The sequence below is a fragment of the Drosophila teissieri genome, chromosome X (genome assembly GCF_016746235.2).
Source record: "Drosophila teissieri strain GT53w chromosome X, Prin_Dtei_1.1, whole genome shotgun sequence".
Taxonomy (NCBI): domain Eukaryota; kingdom Metazoa; phylum Arthropoda; class Insecta; order Diptera; family Drosophilidae; genus Drosophila; species Drosophila teissieri.
In genome coordinates, this window is record NC_053034.1 from 3,430,421 (window position 1) to 3,446,934 (window position 16,514).

The following is a 16,514-nucleotide window of genomic DNA, read 5'->3' on the forward strand; positions in this document are numbered from 1 at the left end:
TCTTCGTGGACTTCTTATTTTTTTCCAACCCATTGTTTTCGAGGACAGTGGGGAAAACGCAGAGTCGGTGGCACGATGCCAGCTGAAAGGCAACAAAATCAACAAAGGAGCGGCGAGCAGATAAAGAATTAATTTTGCACAAATACGCTTACATGCTGCGTAATAGTCGAGCGGCAGTTTGCACTTTTCGCCCGATCCTTGCGACTCCAACTATATATATACACATATATATTCTATTCTATATATGGGTGGGAACATGGCGGTATGTGTGTGTGTCTGTGGGGGGCATGGGGCCATGCAAATGAAAGGATAATGGAAAAAGGCGGGGGGAAATTTGTCTGGTTTGTGCATTAAGCGTAAGCTGCAACAAATGACAGGGGGTTGCGGGTTTGGGAAAAGGTGGGGGAAATCCAAGGGAAATGTGGAAAACGGGGAAATGCGAACAATGGGAGCTGAGCCAAACTCCCGCAGGACAATGACAATTTGCGGGCGTTGACAGTTGCCCAAAAAGCATAAAAAAGAAATAGTGTTTCATTGTGCATATGTGCACAGGCAGAAAATATGTGTTATCTATCAAAATTTCTAGGTTCCAAAATTGAACTAATTCAGGTGGTATATACTTTAACATTTTTCTTCGGCTATTTGAGAATGTTGCTGCTATATACAATATATTTCGTAAAGTGAGTGCGCACACATTTTTGAGTGCGTTTTAGTGTGTCGCAATTGAATTCCTATTCCATAGAGAGAGACGGCTCTTCCGTCAAGGCAACTTTGGCCCTTGTGGCTAATCCAATTTACCTTAATTAACCTGCTGAATATTTCATTAATCAAACATTCCCACACACACGCACACACATACACACACACGCAACCGCACACACTTCTCTCTTTCAATTAGGCTGCTCTGACATTTTTACACCCTGTTAGCAAGCACATAAAAATCCCTTCGACTTCTTTTATTTTTTATTTTTTTTGTATGTGTTTCAATATCTTGCATTTCACCCTACACTCTGTTGTTTTTGTTGTTTGGCTCGGGTTTCTAATTACTCACCGCAACTGCCACGCCCACCGTGCGCCCCCCTAACTAACTGGTTGACTGACTTAATTACAAATTGCATTATTTATCGAGCGTCAAAGTTCGTCAAACTGCAGAGCTCGAAGGACGCCGAGCACGGAGGGGTTCGCTAAGGATCCTGAAACTCGAGGATAATCGACAATCGAATGTGAGACAGGTGGGATGGATTTTTCAATAAAATAGATGAGGTATAGTGAATAAAAGATAAACCTTTAATCTACCCCATATAGTGGTTTATAATAACGTTTTGAAAAATATAGCTTTCACAGCATTAAGCTGGTAATTATGTATTCATAAATTAGGTTGTTTGTTTCAAACCCACATTAGAGTTTTGTATTTATGATCAATAAATTTGTAGCACAATTTCGCATCGTTATAAAAGTTGATAATGTTTTGCGTTCCGCAGTTTTTGTGGGGTGCAAGTACTTGTATGCGTACCCGTAGAAGGTATCTCTTGGTTCAAAGTACACATAAATCATGGTATTCAACAAACCACTGGTATTTTTAGATATCCACTCGGAAATCCCTTCGAATTTATGTCACCTGGTCAGTTGTAGCTTTCTGGGTCTCTCTGTCCGCTCATTCATCCTTTATAGCGGCACCTTTGTGTCGTGTGGTTGCTGGTGCAGTTGGGTGGTGCAGGTGTGTGGTGGGTGCTGAAAAGTATGCTACGCTCTGCGCACATGGCACATAATTGAGTGACAACGTGGTCTGAAACATTTGCCAGGCGGACACCGTCAAGTGCTGGCCAGCCAAAAAGGGGTGGCTCGCTGGTTGGGTGGCTCAGCGGTTAGGGGGGTGGTGGGGTGCTTGGGGGGTTGGGTGGGTTGGTGGCTGGGGCTGCCTTGGTTGGCAGCTGATGCAGGGCATTTGAATTTGTAATGAGATTACACACAGACAGAGACGCAGTGCTAGAGAGATGATATATATCCATACACATATAGCGACTATACAACACCTGCTGGCTGCCTATCTACCCTTCTCTTTCCTTCCATCTCTGTCTCTGTCTCTTTCTCTATCGCTGTCCCTGCCTCGGTGGAGCAACTGTTAATTGTGGCCATAATTAAGGTGACCCCGAACCAGTTGGCCATACGCAAAACGTGACGAGCTCATTAATTTTATATGCTTTATTTGCCCTCAACTGTCCTGCTCTGTCCTGCAACATTTCCCTCGCTCTATTTGCGACCCTCATTTTCTTCTTTTTTTTTTTTTGTTTGTCGTGAGAGTGCCATCTCTGTCCCTCTATCGTTCCGTCTCAATCCGAGTCCAAATTCAGTTTGCATTTTCCTTGGCTTTTGTGTGTGTGTGTGTTGATTTAAAACCCAGATGCAGATGTAAATGCAGATGCAGATGCAGATACAGTTGCGGGGGAGATGAGAACGAGAGATGATGATGGTGATGATGATGACTTCGGGACGTTGTTAGCGCTGTTGCTGCCTCTTGGCTGCTTTATGTCATTGCTGGTTAAGCGATGCGTCTAATTTGCAGCTGCTGCCGAAGCTGGACGGCTCCTTCAAGGCACTACTACCAATCCCCTCAAATTACCCTCACCTACAACTACCGACTTCCTGCCCCGCCATGCCCACTTTTTCCTGGGGAAAATTTACATTTTCTGCAGCGAGCAACAAAGTGTAAGAAAAAAGGTGAGAAGAGCGGGTGGCAAAAATAGGATTATAAGAGCTGCAGAGGAAAAAACGCAAAATTAAATTGGAGTTTATTGCACAAACAGGAATTGATCTTTGCACTTTTTATCATTAGGAAATTCGCCACATTCAATCTATAATTAGCAGTTCATTTAAATGTAACTAATTTATTATGTCGATGCTAGCATCAGTATAATATAGTAAATACAGAACATGGTATATGTGGAAGCTCATCTACAATTATGAACAGCTTGGAAGATGAGAGTGTGGAAAATCACACACACATTTGGTGGTAGTCGGTGCATAATTGTTTGCTTTTACTTTGGCTTGGTTTTAGTCCTGGTTTTTAGTGCTGGCAAATAGCAAATGGCGGCTGCCTGTTGACTGCCACCTGGATGCCAGGATAGCAGGATCCATGGACGCTGGGTGCTGGATGTCGTGGTGTTGCCTCTCTAACCGCGTTGCTCGTTAATTTTGCAGCATTTCCGCTAGCAATTTTCAGGCAACTCCCGTCGCCACTTCGTCCTGTGCGTCGTCCTTGTTGCTGGGTCTGCTCTTCGTGTTGTTGTTGCCAGCAACCGGAAATGCAGGAAACGGATATTACACGCTCCAGAAAGCTCACAGCGGTAGGGGGAGGGGGTGCGGAAGGAAAAGAAGCTGTGTCGGTGGGTATAACTTGAATAATATGAAAGAGATATGACTTTTGATGACAACGTAGATGGCGCCTGCTGCTGTTGCTGTTGCTACTGCTGTTGCAATTTGATGCATTTTCCGTGTTTAGACAGCTGCCCCCAAAAGTTGTCCTTAGCGCCTGGCACTCACCTTTTCTTTTTGGCCCTGCTTTTCCTTTATCTACCTGCGTTTTTCCGCGCTCTTCCCTGCCACTTTTTCCGCCCAGCTTTTCTGCTCTTCTCGTGCAACTGCAACTGGAAACGCAATTGGAGCGTGCAAAAAGGAAAAAAGAAGCCAAGGAACGCGAACGAGGCGCTTTAATTGCTTAGCCCGTGGAATTGTTGTCTCGGTTTTCCATTTTCCCCCCTTTTTTTTTTCTTTACTGGCTGGCTGGGATTTTCCTTTCTGGTTGTTCAATTGTTGGGAAAATGAAATTATTGCAAGCGAGCAGAAATGGGAAAAGTAGGTCACTGCTGAAAAAAGAGGATTTTGGCCAAGATGAATTGACTTTCCCCACCAAAATAGAAAACAAATTTGGTGTTTTTTTTTTGTAAGATTTCATTGTTTTTGTTTGGTTTTATTTTGTATTTTTTACTCTTCTGGTTTTCTTTTTCATTTTTCGATTTTCTTTATTGAACATAATAATTTGGTTTGTTTCGGTTTCGTTTTTGTTACTTTTTTTTTAATGCTTGCTCACTTTCGCTTGTTAAATTTGTAGCTTACATTTAATTTGAAATTTTTTCTTCAACGCTTTTTCAACGCGCGACCTTTAATTACTTCCATGCAATTTAATTTTTATTTCTGTTTAATTATTATTAGTTGTGTACGTTTTCCTTTTCATAGGGGGAGGGGAAGGGGGAATGTGGTGTGAGTGTGTGTTCATCGTGTGTAAACTTATTTCGTTAGAATTGTAGCGTATTTTAAATTTAATTTTAATATGCATAAATTGTTTGCCCTTCGCCCCTCGCTAGCTAACCTTTTGACCTCTCTTTTCTGCTTCTGCTACATCGCTTTTCGCTTTGTCTTTTCCCGCCTTTGTTTATTATTTAATGTTTAATAATTTTCGCTTGCTTTTGTCAATTTCAACGCACGCATTTTGCAAAAAAAAAAATACTTTTTATTTATATATATCTATATATATAATTGGTTTTTGTTTAGCAATATTAATGAACATTTATTTCGTAGCTTTATCTCTTTATGTATTTTGTATTTTGCATTTTGTAATTTGTAATTTTTATTAGTACTTTGTATTTTGTATTTCGTATTTTGCTGTCTTTTGCTTTTGTTGCTGCTGCTGAATAGATTAAATTGTTGTTTTTGGCTCTCATTTGTTTGTTAGTCTGCTGTTTAACAATGTTGACAAAATATATACACACATGTATATCTATATATATTTCGATTTCGATTGAGTGTGTGTCAGTTTACGTGTGTCTGTGTGTCTTTGTGTGTTGTGTGCCTGTCTTTTAGCTTTAACTTTGCCTGCGATTTTCGGGTTTATTCTCTAATTTTAAAATGCCTACCTCCGCCTGTGTAAATAATTATATGAAATAATTCTTGCCCGTGCATGAGTAAATTCTTAAATATTTTTTGTTCGTTTCTTATTTTTGCTTTTTTTGTATTTTTTCCTTCATTTATAACTTGACTTTTTGTAAAGTTTTCGTTTTGTATAAATTTAAAATTGTCAGCCATTTTTGTTGTTTTGTTTTTGTTAATAAAAACGTTATGTAATTTATTTATATTTATGTTATATTTAATACGACTACCGTCTCCAACTTGTCATTCTCGCTAAGTTCTATAAAAAGTGCGTAATTAAAAATTGTTGGCGTCCGCAGTTAATATTCAAATATTCGGTATCATTTCAGTTAATGTCTAAACTTTTTATCCCATTTCGTATATAGATACACACTGCAGTGTGCATAAAAAAAATTGTAGTTACTGCTCCGAGATTAAGAGTTTTCCGCCTCGACTTTTTTATCGAGCTCAAGTTTTCCGCTTTCGCTTGATTGCGTTTCCTTTAATTTGATTTGATTTGAATTCCTTTCGACCTCCCTTTCCGTTCGAATGCTTCGCTTCTGGTTTTTGTAGTGGGCTTTAAAAATACATTACTCTTAGGACAGTTCTCCATGGATGTATGTACAACATTTAAATTACTAATAGTTGTAAATTTTATTCGACACCTTCGTTTTGCACCGGTATATTTAATTAGCTCTCGCGGACAAAAAACAAACCCAAAAAAACTTTAAACGAACTGTTTGCCTTTCGCGTGTATTATTATTAAATGTTTATTTAATTTTTGAATTTGCCTGGGTTCTTGTTTTTCCTTTTTTATGTCGTTTTAGCTGCTATTTGCATAATGCTTCTTAAATATGTACACACAGAGAGTGGAAAAATCGAGTCTGTACTGAAAGCGAATTAAGTTTTTTTTTTGTGAATAAGTGAATAAATGTGGAATGTTTAAATCCTAAGGAAAAACACGGACACAGGGATGGATGCGAATAAATCGAAAATCAGCTGTCTTATTTTATTTTCTTCGAGCACAAAATCTAATCGGACAAGACACAACAATAGAGCTGGAGAAACGTCCGTTTCTTTATAGTTTTACACTTGGAAAACTGGAATAATCTCCAGCCCCGCACAACATATACCTACATTTACGATACCTAAATATTTGGGTTCCAATTTTTGTTTGGGGGGAGGGTTTCTTTTAGCTGGACTTGATTCAATTTGTATCGCTTTTGCGCTTTTACAACCGAATGTGTTCGTTTCTAGCCGTAAACCCTATATATACTTGAAGTATGGTTATAGTAATTGCCTTAGCTCTCGTTTTTATATACAAATCTAATCGGTAAGTGCCAGAGTGGTGCGCCATGGATGGATTGTTTGGTTTTTGAATTCTTTTTTGGTTTGCAAATCGCTTGGGAAAATCAAAGGCAGAATCTGCGGTCAATATATATACATATATATATCGGTATATACATATATAAAACACCGCAGCCTGGACGTACATTGATTGGTTTTGTTTCGAGGAAGCCAATTTTGTATTTTGCTGGGGGTCTTGACGTTAAGGGGCTAGTAGGCTAATTTTTGGACGCAATTGAAAATTTTCTCACTTTTACTTAATGCATAGAGCCTAAAAAAATGTCAAAGAACAAACAACTGAAAAGGATAAAAAATACACAATAAAAAGTACAAAAAACAAATATATGAATAGACCATATTTTTATATCGATTGTATTTATTTGTTTTCGCTCCCGTTTCGAAATTAGCGTGCGGTGCAGCATGGCGTATGCGTGATATTTGTGGAACGAGAACGAAAAACGAAATCGCCGCCTTTCGCTTGGATAAGTTTTGCATATTCCGCTTCCGTCGGCGGATATATATATATATGTATATAAAATTCTTTTTATATATGCTTGTTTGTTTCTTTTTGTATATTTATTATTTTCTGTGGCTCTCAGCAGTGTTGATAATTTAGGTTGTTGTTTAGATTTTAGTTAGCGCTTTTTGGAGTTAAGTTGAGTGTGTTAGTTTAGCTACAAATACATATGCGTGTGTGTACTAAAATATCTCGTATCCGCTGTTTGCATCTCTTCCGTTTCCTGTTTCTTCTGTCCTCCTCTTTCCGCTCCATTTATCAGCTTTATTGCCTTGGCATTGTCCTTGCTTGGTTACCTTGTGTGTGTGTGTGTGTGTGTGTCTCTCTCTGTTTATGAAGTGTCTGTGTTTGCAGAGTGTGTGGGTGTGTGTGTGTGTGTTACAAAGAACTAACGCTATAATTAAAAATTGGCTTTCTGCTTTCTCTACCATTTTCTCCTTTTTTGGCCGCTTAGTTTCATTATTTTCTCCCATTACTTTTGCGTTGCGCAGCGTTTCGTTTTGTTTTCTTTAAATTTTTATGAGAACTTTTGCTACGTTGGTATTATAATGCATGTGGAATTAGCTTTAGGTTTAGATTTATTAACTGCTTATTGCGTTTTATAAACACTAACTTCATTTGTCTTATTTCAACTACTTACTTAAGCTGCCAACTTCTTTTTCCTCCTCCATCACGTTCTACTGGTTTTGCCTTTGCATTTGCTTCTGTCCTCCTCCATTTTGCCATAACTTAACATACATTTCGTTAACTCTAGTAAAAAAAATCCTCGCATCTTCTGTTCTGTTCCGTTCTCTATTTTTTTTTGTTACTCTTTTTTCACTGGCTTTCATGGGCCAAACACACACTAATGCACAATTAATACTAGACAAAAAAAACATAGTTTTGCTTACTAGCCTAGAGTTGTAAAGGTCTGTATAGAAAAAAACCGATTCGCTCTCCTTGCGTCGTTTTTTTTTTTTTTTGTAAGTACTTTGTAGTTGCTTTGCGATCGTTTTTATATTTTATTTCCGTTTCTGTTTCTGTGTCACTTGTCGCTTCCGCTTCCTTCGCCTCTGTTAACTGGCTATTGGAATGTTCAAGTGTCCGAACTTAGTAGCGCTGCTGGTACTCGTGGTGCCAGCGGTTGAAGTCGATGTGGAATACTATGATCGAGCCCGTCGAAAGTCCGGCCAGAAGGTATCTACATAAGAGAGAAGAAGAAGAAGTGGAAGAAGGGTAAGAGAGTGAAGGGACTACAGAGTTTAAGCCAATTAAACCGCTTTTAAATAAACCTTTTAAACAATTAACCCCCTATAATGTATTGGGTAAATGGGAATCGAATGAGTTTGAGGAAACTGGTGCATTTCACTTACTTCTGATCGTGGGTGAGGGCCAAGGATCGAATGCCCGCGTTGCAGGCGGGGAAGGCATAAAGTGGTGCTAGGTTGAAGGTGCGCCACACCTCCACGATGCCGCGATCACCGGCGGTCATCAGGTATTCACCATCGCGCGACAGTAGCATGCACTGAAAGTAGCAAAAATCAAAATTTAGTTTTTATTGGTGGAATAGTCAGTCAATGGAAAATATTCAGTTCTGGAATTCAGTTCTACATTTAAGCTTCTCACCAGAGAATATGTGGGCATAGAAAATAACTAACCTGTAGATTGTCGTTGTGCGTCTCGTGGCGCAGTTTCTTGCCATTGATGGTGTAGGCGGCCACATTGCCCTTATCGTAGTTGATGACAATGAAGCCCTCGCGGGACATGGTTATCAGTTCCGGGGAATGGAACTCCGCGGGTGGATCCAGCGAGCGCAATAGGTCACCAAAAGTGGTATGGATAAGTACGGGTCCATCTGCAAAGAGATTACCCGTTGGTGCCCTTCTTTCCCTTCTCCACCATACAAATACTTACTTGATGATCCAGAGACAACTAGACCCAACTCGGCACTAATCACCACCGATGTCACCGCCTGTTCGTGACCCGTCAAGGTGGCCCGAGGTGTGGGCACGTCGCCCTCGCCCACAATGCTCTGAGTTCGGGCATTCCAGTGCCACAGGAGCACCGTGCAGTCTGCCGATCCGGAGGCGATGTAGCAGTCTGAGGTGATGTTGCACTCGGAACGTGCCATGCACGTCACCACTCCAAAGTGACCGAATACAATCTGCACGATTTTCGCTGTAACAATACAAACAAATTCAAAAATTTGGATGTTATGAAGTAGCTTTTAAAGTTAGTTGCTTAAATAAAAGTAAACGAATAGAGCGTAATCTGCAAATCGCAACTTACCCGTTTCGGTGGCAAAAACCCGGAAACTGTTGTCCCAGAATCCGCAGGCGATTAGGAATCGACTGTCTACTGTGGTAACAAAGCAGTTGGAGCGTATCTTGAGCATCTGGCTAAAGTTATCGCCCAAATGACGTCGGCTGGCCGCATTGCTATTGTTGTTGGTGCCATGAACAGCTGAGAAAGACAATTAATCGGTAACACTTTGTCAAAAAGGCTTTTAACCTAGTTAAACTCACCCAGAACCGGATCGATGGTCAGTGGTTGATTGGATCCCGGCGATTGGGGCGATTCGGCGTAGCTGGGACTCTGGACGGAGGCAGTGTAGTTGCAGTTCCATCGATTCACCGCAAACTGATGACCCGCCGTTACCGTGACCACCGATGGCAACGACAGTTGCGGATAGGTGTTGGCCGAAATGTGAATGACTGGTGAGTTCTGATAGAACTTGAGCATCTGGCAGAGATCCTCCGGCATCGCACTGAACATCATAGGCGATAGATGCATCGCAGAGCTGCGCGGCGGATGCGGTTCCATTAGCAGTTGACTGGGCGTTTGGCCAAAGTTGCGGATTTGATTCTCGACCGCTTCTCGCATCACCGGATCTAAGACGCCATCCAAGTCGACACTGCCCTCATATGTCAAGTAGTAGAACACATTGGTTGCCCTAATGGCCTCGGGACCGCGTTGCTTGTAACCAAAGATCAGATCGATCCACTGGTGTAGCTGGCAGGACACGAACTCTGACTCCAGTGCCATGCGGTTGATGCGCACGAATTCCTCGGGGCTCTTGGCCCAGGGTGGTAGTTCAATGTCATCCACGAGGGCACCATCCTCGCGATGACCCAGCCGATAGCCCGATGAATTGTAAAACATTTCGGGCAGGAAATACCACTCAGGTATCAGTTCCTTCACATCCGACGTATCACGCTGGCAGTTCTTCCACGACAGCGACACCGAGCTGAACAGCCTGTCCGGATAATCAAACTTGCCGCCCTGCAGGGCCAGGAACATGGTGGTAAACGGTTCCACGCGCACCAACCAGTTTAGCGTAAATGCTGCCGTGGAATAATGCGTGCCATAGTGGAAGGGCGGTATTGTGTCACTGTCCCAGCTCTCGTAACGCTCCTCGAAATAGGCTCTGCGCGATGGATTCAGTGCGCCAATCGGTTTCGACAGATCCCTGTAGTTCGACGGCAGGCTGAGGTCCAAATCCTTGGACTCGTAGTTGGTCAGCACCCACGGAAAGATGGGATACTGATTTAGGTCGTTGTACGTCCTGCCGGCGATCGTGTTCAGGAACATTAGATACTCAAAATTGCTAATCTCGCGACGCTGCCACTTCTGGGTCATGTTCGAATTGCGCATAAGTTGGCGGGGCGACATCATTGATGCTCTCCTCGTTTGCGGTATCCCATATTTGATGCCCACTCCCACACGGGGCAGGGCCTTGATTACCTTCTTGACTGTATGCTGATCGGGAAAGGCAAACAGTATTGACGTACGGCTGGCCAAAAAGATCTCGAGGGCCACATTTTGCAGGAGATAACGCCTCGAGAAGATGGCCCTCACTTCGGAGAAGTACCACTTGCCGTGCAAATGGTCGCAGTACTTTAGAACTTCGCCATCGATCTTCTGGAACTCGGGATGCTCTTCATCCACCTCGAAGAACATTTCAGTGCTGGTTATTGAGACGGTGCCGGGTGCCACCAGTCCGGGGGCTATCAATCTCGCCTTGGTGCTGATGTTGACGGGACCCGTGAGATCCAGATCCAACTCCCGATCCTCAATCAAGAGCTCGGCATCGTCCAGTAGCTCACCATTATGCTGACCCGATGGATGAGACCGCGAGACGGCTATTTGGGTGTGGAACTCGTCGCGGGTCTGCAGGATGGCATCTTCGGGTCCTCCATTTTCCAAAGCCGCCTTTAGAGTGGCCTGTGGATGCGAGGATCCGCGCGGATTCTGCACCATTCGTTTCCGACGTCTGGCATCGTCCTCCCAGGCATCCAGCTTCCAGTAGGGACTCTTTTGCACCGCTCCAACGATGGCGCCACCACTGGATGTGGAGCTGGAATCGCCCCAGGCTCCGTGACGATTACACATGATGTTTCGCACCTTTTCTAGCAGGCGGCTGGCAATCACATTGTCCCTGCGACGTGCGGCGGTTATCAAGTGATCGCACATTCGCTCCTCCTCTCTGCGCTCCAAAAGGGTTTGTGCACATTGCGATTCAAAGTCGGCATGTTTAAGGACATCGTCCGCTCGCATTCTATTGAGGATGAACTCCGCCTCATTGGCCACTCGCACAATGTGATCCTTCATAGCATGCGACAGCAGGCGACCCTCATTGATTAGCTCTATGAAGGCCAACCCTGCGTGCTTCTGCAGGCTGTTTTGCCACTCTTGGGAGCAAAGCAACATGACCAGCTCCACCACGGAATGCGAGTTCTTGAAGGTCGTCAGACCCTTGCCCTCCATCAGCAATTCCTGGCCATGGGAGCCGACTAGGGTTTTGGAAAGGAACGGAGCAAAATCCACCATGATTTCACGGAGCAGCGGACACACTGGTCCCAAGGCGATTTCCAGTTTCTGGGTGAGACTGGCCTCTCGCGAAGGTGTGGTGAGCGGCAACTGGGCCACCAAGGCGGGCGCCTTCATGGGCAACTCCTCGGGACGAGGACGCTGATTGGATGGAACGCCCTGACCTTGTCCGGAATTCACGCCACTCGATCCAGCGCCACCGTAACCATCAGGCACTCGCACCACCGAAATCTCCGAATCGGGTTTGTCACCCCGCTCCGAATGACCAAGTGATCCATGTTGCTGCTGCTGACCCATAATCCCCGCCTGCTGCTGCTGTTGTTGTTGGTTGTGATGCGACGGATCGTGTTTGTCGGCTATAACATTACCTCCGTTATCCACCAAACCCACAACTATTCCGGCACTTGCCGCCTGAACGGCGGCATCCTCGTTGAGATTCACATCCGTCCAGCTTTCGTCGTTCGAGTGACTCGGTTTGTGGTCATCGATAAGGATCTCACTGGATGACTCCACCTCGGGCACTTCGTTTTCCGTGGAGTTCATGTTCAGGGAGCCCACATCCGAATCCACGCTCTGGGATTTATTTATATTTTTTTAGAGGGTGAAAGGAGATATGAAAATAAGTAGGCAATCAAAATATGCATGGACTTCGGTAGAAGAGCAATCAAATGGGTTCCCAATTTCGGACGTGGGTTTCCCTCTACTACACTTGGCAAAATAATGTACTAGTACGGCAATGAAGTTTCGAACAGTTTAAAATTGTCAGCAAAGTGCAAGTATAGTACAATTAAAGTAAAATACACTTTCAGGTATATTAACTTTTTAACAAAATAGCACAAGTAACATGAAGGATTCTAGTGTCATCGTTTTTATATCCAATCTCTTAACTTCATGGCTATACTACTTTCAGTGCAGACCACCTCTCGCTACCTCACTCCTTCGCTTGTGGATGTGCGTGTGGGCGATCTGATGTGAGCAGTGTTTGCGAGGGTCTTGATGTATGCCTATCATTTGCACATTAATTATGCACATTGGACTATAAATCAAAATTCCCAAGCAGCACTGCCCCCGTCCGTCCGTTTTGTCAACACATGCATTTGTCATCAACTCGAACCGGGATCGTTACCTAACCCCCAATGCCTATCCGTTCGCTATCCTGTTTTGCCACCCAAAATTCCCCTTCTGGTTCCCCTGTTTATTCAACAACTGTCACTCATCGGCGTCCATGGCGGCGACAGTTTGTCAAGTGATTTGCATAAAAGTAGTCCAGATTCACTCAAACCTACTGATTTTGGTAGAATATAGGACATTAGGCAGGCGAAATGGAACGCACCGAAATGGAACGATGCGGAATGGTGCGGAATGAAACACGCATGGCATATGACAAATTTTGTTAAGCGTTTGACAAATGTCAGCTGTCAGACACCAACGAGTGTCCGTTTGTCCGTATTTCGTCCGCTCAAGGGAGTACCATACGTACTTTTATGGGGCGATTTTGGGGGGTTTTTAGGGTGGTTTTTGAGCTGCAGAAAACCCCAAAACCTACACCAGCTGTTGCGTGTGGCATCAGCTTGTCATCAACACGAAATCAATCGCCTTTGTTTGCCCTCGATTTCACGAGTGTTGCGGTGTCCGTATTCCTAGTTGAGCACCCAAAAATTCCAACTCCTCTTTCCCCTCACGCACCCCCAAAAACCAATGCCTCATTCCGGGGTCTCCAATCTTGTCAACTGTGATATATGCACGCATTCATTAAGGGGAGGTATACGTATTATACGTGCGAAGGGGGTTGTCCTAAGAGCGAGAGAGAGGTAGCATTGCACTTAGCACTCACACTCACACGCACACACAAATGACAGCTAATCACTGGGTGTGTGTGTGTGTGTGAGTGAGTGAGCGGGGGCATAAATAATGCGAGTCTAGTAGTAGTTCATTAGGGTGTGCGGGTGTGGTGTGGGGTTTACGGTGGGCTCTCCGGGGTTTACCCCAAAAAAGCGATAAAAGCCAAGAAGTGCTCTATGTGAGAGTGAGTTTAAGTGTAAGAGTGTGTGTTTTACAGCTATGTATCACTAATTGCACAAGACATACGCAGACATTAACATATACAAACGCAAATGGGATAAATCACAAGCACTCACACACACAACGATGCATACTTTCGGGCGCCACAAGGTGGTTTTATCAGCACTTTGGGTGGCTGGGCGTGCATTTGCGACTCATTAAGTGCCTTGATTTGTCGGTGGAGATTACAAAATGAAACATGGATCCAACTTAATTGCAAGCTCATGGCCAAGAAATCAATGTAACATATTTAAATGTCAAATCAAAGCAAATTAGTGATTGGATAATATTAATGAATAAGTCATTACGAAAATGATTGACGTTTAGCTCATGTCATAAAGCCTCGATTAGGGTTAAGTACATTTGAACTATTATTACCACAAAATAAACAAACTGATTTTTAAAAGCCAACTAATATTTTGTAAAGCATTTTTTATTGAAATATACTACCGAAATTTATGATATTTAATTGCGATTGGTAACGCTTCGAAAAATGTCAATAGGAGAGGCAAATACTGGCAACCAAATTACAGACAAAAGTACTATGGATAAACAATGGGTACTGGCAACAGAATTTTGGGACAGCAATTAAAGTTGTACGAAAAGCAGACATAAAATCAAAATGCAATAAATGGGGCAGAAAATGAAAAAATGAAACCGAAATGTGAGTTTTCATTTTTAATGTACAGAAATTTGGGGTGTTTTTTGAGTGCGTCAAATGTATTTGTAGCTGTACGTGTGTTTTCTTTTTGTTATCAAATTGGTGCAGTGGGTGGGTACATTTTTTATATATATTTTTTTTTTAATTTCTGACTGTCAAAAGCTGTTGTCGTTGCAGTTGCAATAATTGTTGCTGATTTTGATCTGTATTTTTTCTAGCTTTTTGGGATCTTTTTACCTTTGGCAATTTTTGTGGCACCAACGGCTTTGGTGGTGACAATGGTTGTTGCTGAATTTTAATTGTAGCTGTTGGAGCGTTTGATGTTGTAGTCTTAGTGTTGTTGTTGGTAATATGGGTTGTTGTTGTTGTAGTAGTTGTAGTTGCTATTGTTGTTGTCTGGTTGGCCTGTGACATTTTTCGTTGTGATTGATTTGCATACAAATAATTTAGTTTCGTTGCGCATGCAAATGAAATATAGTTGTTTTTTTCCTTATGAATTAAGTCTAATCAAGGATGCACACACTCACACACATAATCTTACCACACTCACCCATGCAACACGCACTCATACCCACACTTCTCAACAAAAAAAAATGTAAACTTTTGAGAAATGTAATATTAATAAAGGGAAATCACTTTCAAAGCTTGTCTAAAAGAGAATTTGCAAAATATTTGCTTGCGTACTTTAAAACATTCTTTTCTCTTAATTAAAAATACTCTGTTTTCATTACTTCTTATTTTTATGGGAAATACCAACTCACCTTAATGGATGGTGGTCCACTGGAATGTGAATCATTATCCGCCAAAACCGATGGATTGTTCTCATCGACGACAATTATTTCGTAGTCACTGTCCTGGATTTGTCGACCACCTGAGAAAAAACACACAAAAATGGACGCAAAAAATGAAACGATAATAAAAGGATTAGCATTTGAATTTTTGGATTTTTACTGTTACTGAAATTTGTTGTTGCAATTACAATACAATACTAGAGTAGAAGTCTGTAGAAATTACTTTACGAAGCTGTAAACAAACTGAAGAATTTAAATCAAATAATATACGAAGAACGTAAAATGTTAAACAAACTTAAGCTCAAACACACACACAAAGGTGTTGTAGAGGATTAAGCATATTGGTGCGCAGAAAAATATGAATATTTTCTTGGATTCTTGTAAATATTTCAAACTTAATTTTACAAATAATCAGTGCGGAGCGAAAAAAGCGCTCTGCGTTTGGATTATCTTTTCGAAATCTAGAAAATACAGAAACACCAAATTTCCAAAGTGCCGCCCATTTGCCTGTGCAGACAAAAGCTAATAATTTGTACGTATTCCTGGACTTGGCTATCTGGCTTTTATTCGCAAATTAACCTTGTTCAACTGTTGTCCTGATCTGGCTTAATTGAAATTTATGATTGTCCCGGGAAGACACGTGCTTTCTGTCTCTGTCTATAGCCCCATTCATTTGCACCATCTCTTTCGTGGGCCCTGTTAAGGATGCTACACTTTTGTGCCCTCGGCTTTTCTCCCTCGCTCCCTTATTTCATTTTCTCTTTTTTTATAATTTTTTTTCGGTTTAATTTTGCAATTATTTTCATGCACTGCCACGCCCTTACTACCACTTTCACACACACGCACACACAGACAGGTTCAAAGGGAGCTGGTCACAAATTACTTTTGTACAGAAGTCGGAGCGTGTTATCGGCTCCAACAGTTGTACAAACTGTTTTCCCACTTTTTTTTTTTTTTCATTTTTCCCTCTTGTCCATTCATAAATTATCCGAAAGTTTTTCCCAGTCTGTTGTGTGTTCGTTTTTCGTATTTTTCGGTGAGACTAATTTACATTTTTGTCGCTGCCATTAATTTCGTAATGGAAATGTTGTTGTTGCACCGCCATGTCGCGTTGAAAGGATCTATGCCCAGGGAATGTCCTTTGATTATTACCTTAAAGCTGACCCCATAAAGGCAAAATAATCCGAAACTAAATATGATTATGTTATTTTGTGGTATTTAATATATTATTTTTAGAGCTGACCTACTCATGTTTAATTACCCAGTTCTTGAAGTGGAACTTTTTCGCTTTACAGAGTATTTTGGAAATTCAAGTAAAAATAAAAGCCAGCAGCTGGCAACCAATTTTTTCGTGCTTTCTCCGCTTTCTTTTCCACGGTCTTTTCCCTGACCATGTCCAATGGCAATTTTTACCATTTTTAAAATG

At 42.1% G+C, this 16,514-nt stretch overlaps 1 protein-coding gene across 6 annotated transcripts in view; it reads right to left on the reverse strand.

Annotated features, from left to right (window-relative positions):
* Positions 1 to 7,539: 7,539 nt before the first annotated feature.
* LOC122624511 (neurobeachin) overlaps positions 7,540 to 16,514 on the reverse strand; it is a 162,253-nt gene continuing 153,278 nt past the window's right edge. For 4 of the 6 annotated variants that reach the window (XM_043804120.1, XM_043804117.1, XM_043804119.1 and 1 more), the window contains 7 exons: positions 15,059 to 15,168; positions 9,271 to 12,148; positions 9,035 to 9,208; positions 8,660 to 8,923; positions 8,404 to 8,600; positions 8,119 to 8,270; positions 7,540 to 7,946 (listed from right to left, as the gene is read on the reverse strand). In XM_043804120.1, the coding sequence (XP_043660055.1) occupies positions 7,856 to 7,946; positions 8,119 to 8,270; positions 8,404 to 8,600; positions 8,660 to 8,923; positions 9,035 to 9,208; positions 9,271 to 12,148; positions 15,059 to 15,168 (3,866 nt within the window). In that variant the 3' untranslated portion in view covers positions 7,540 to 7,855. Of the gene's footprint in view, positions 7,947 to 8,118; positions 8,271 to 8,403; positions 8,601 to 8,659; positions 8,924 to 9,034; positions 9,209 to 9,270; positions 12,149 to 14,534; positions 14,703 to 15,058; positions 15,169 to 16,514 lie in introns of all 6 variants that reach the window. The other 2 variants (XM_043804115.1, XM_043804118.1) reach the window with 1 other exon arrangement.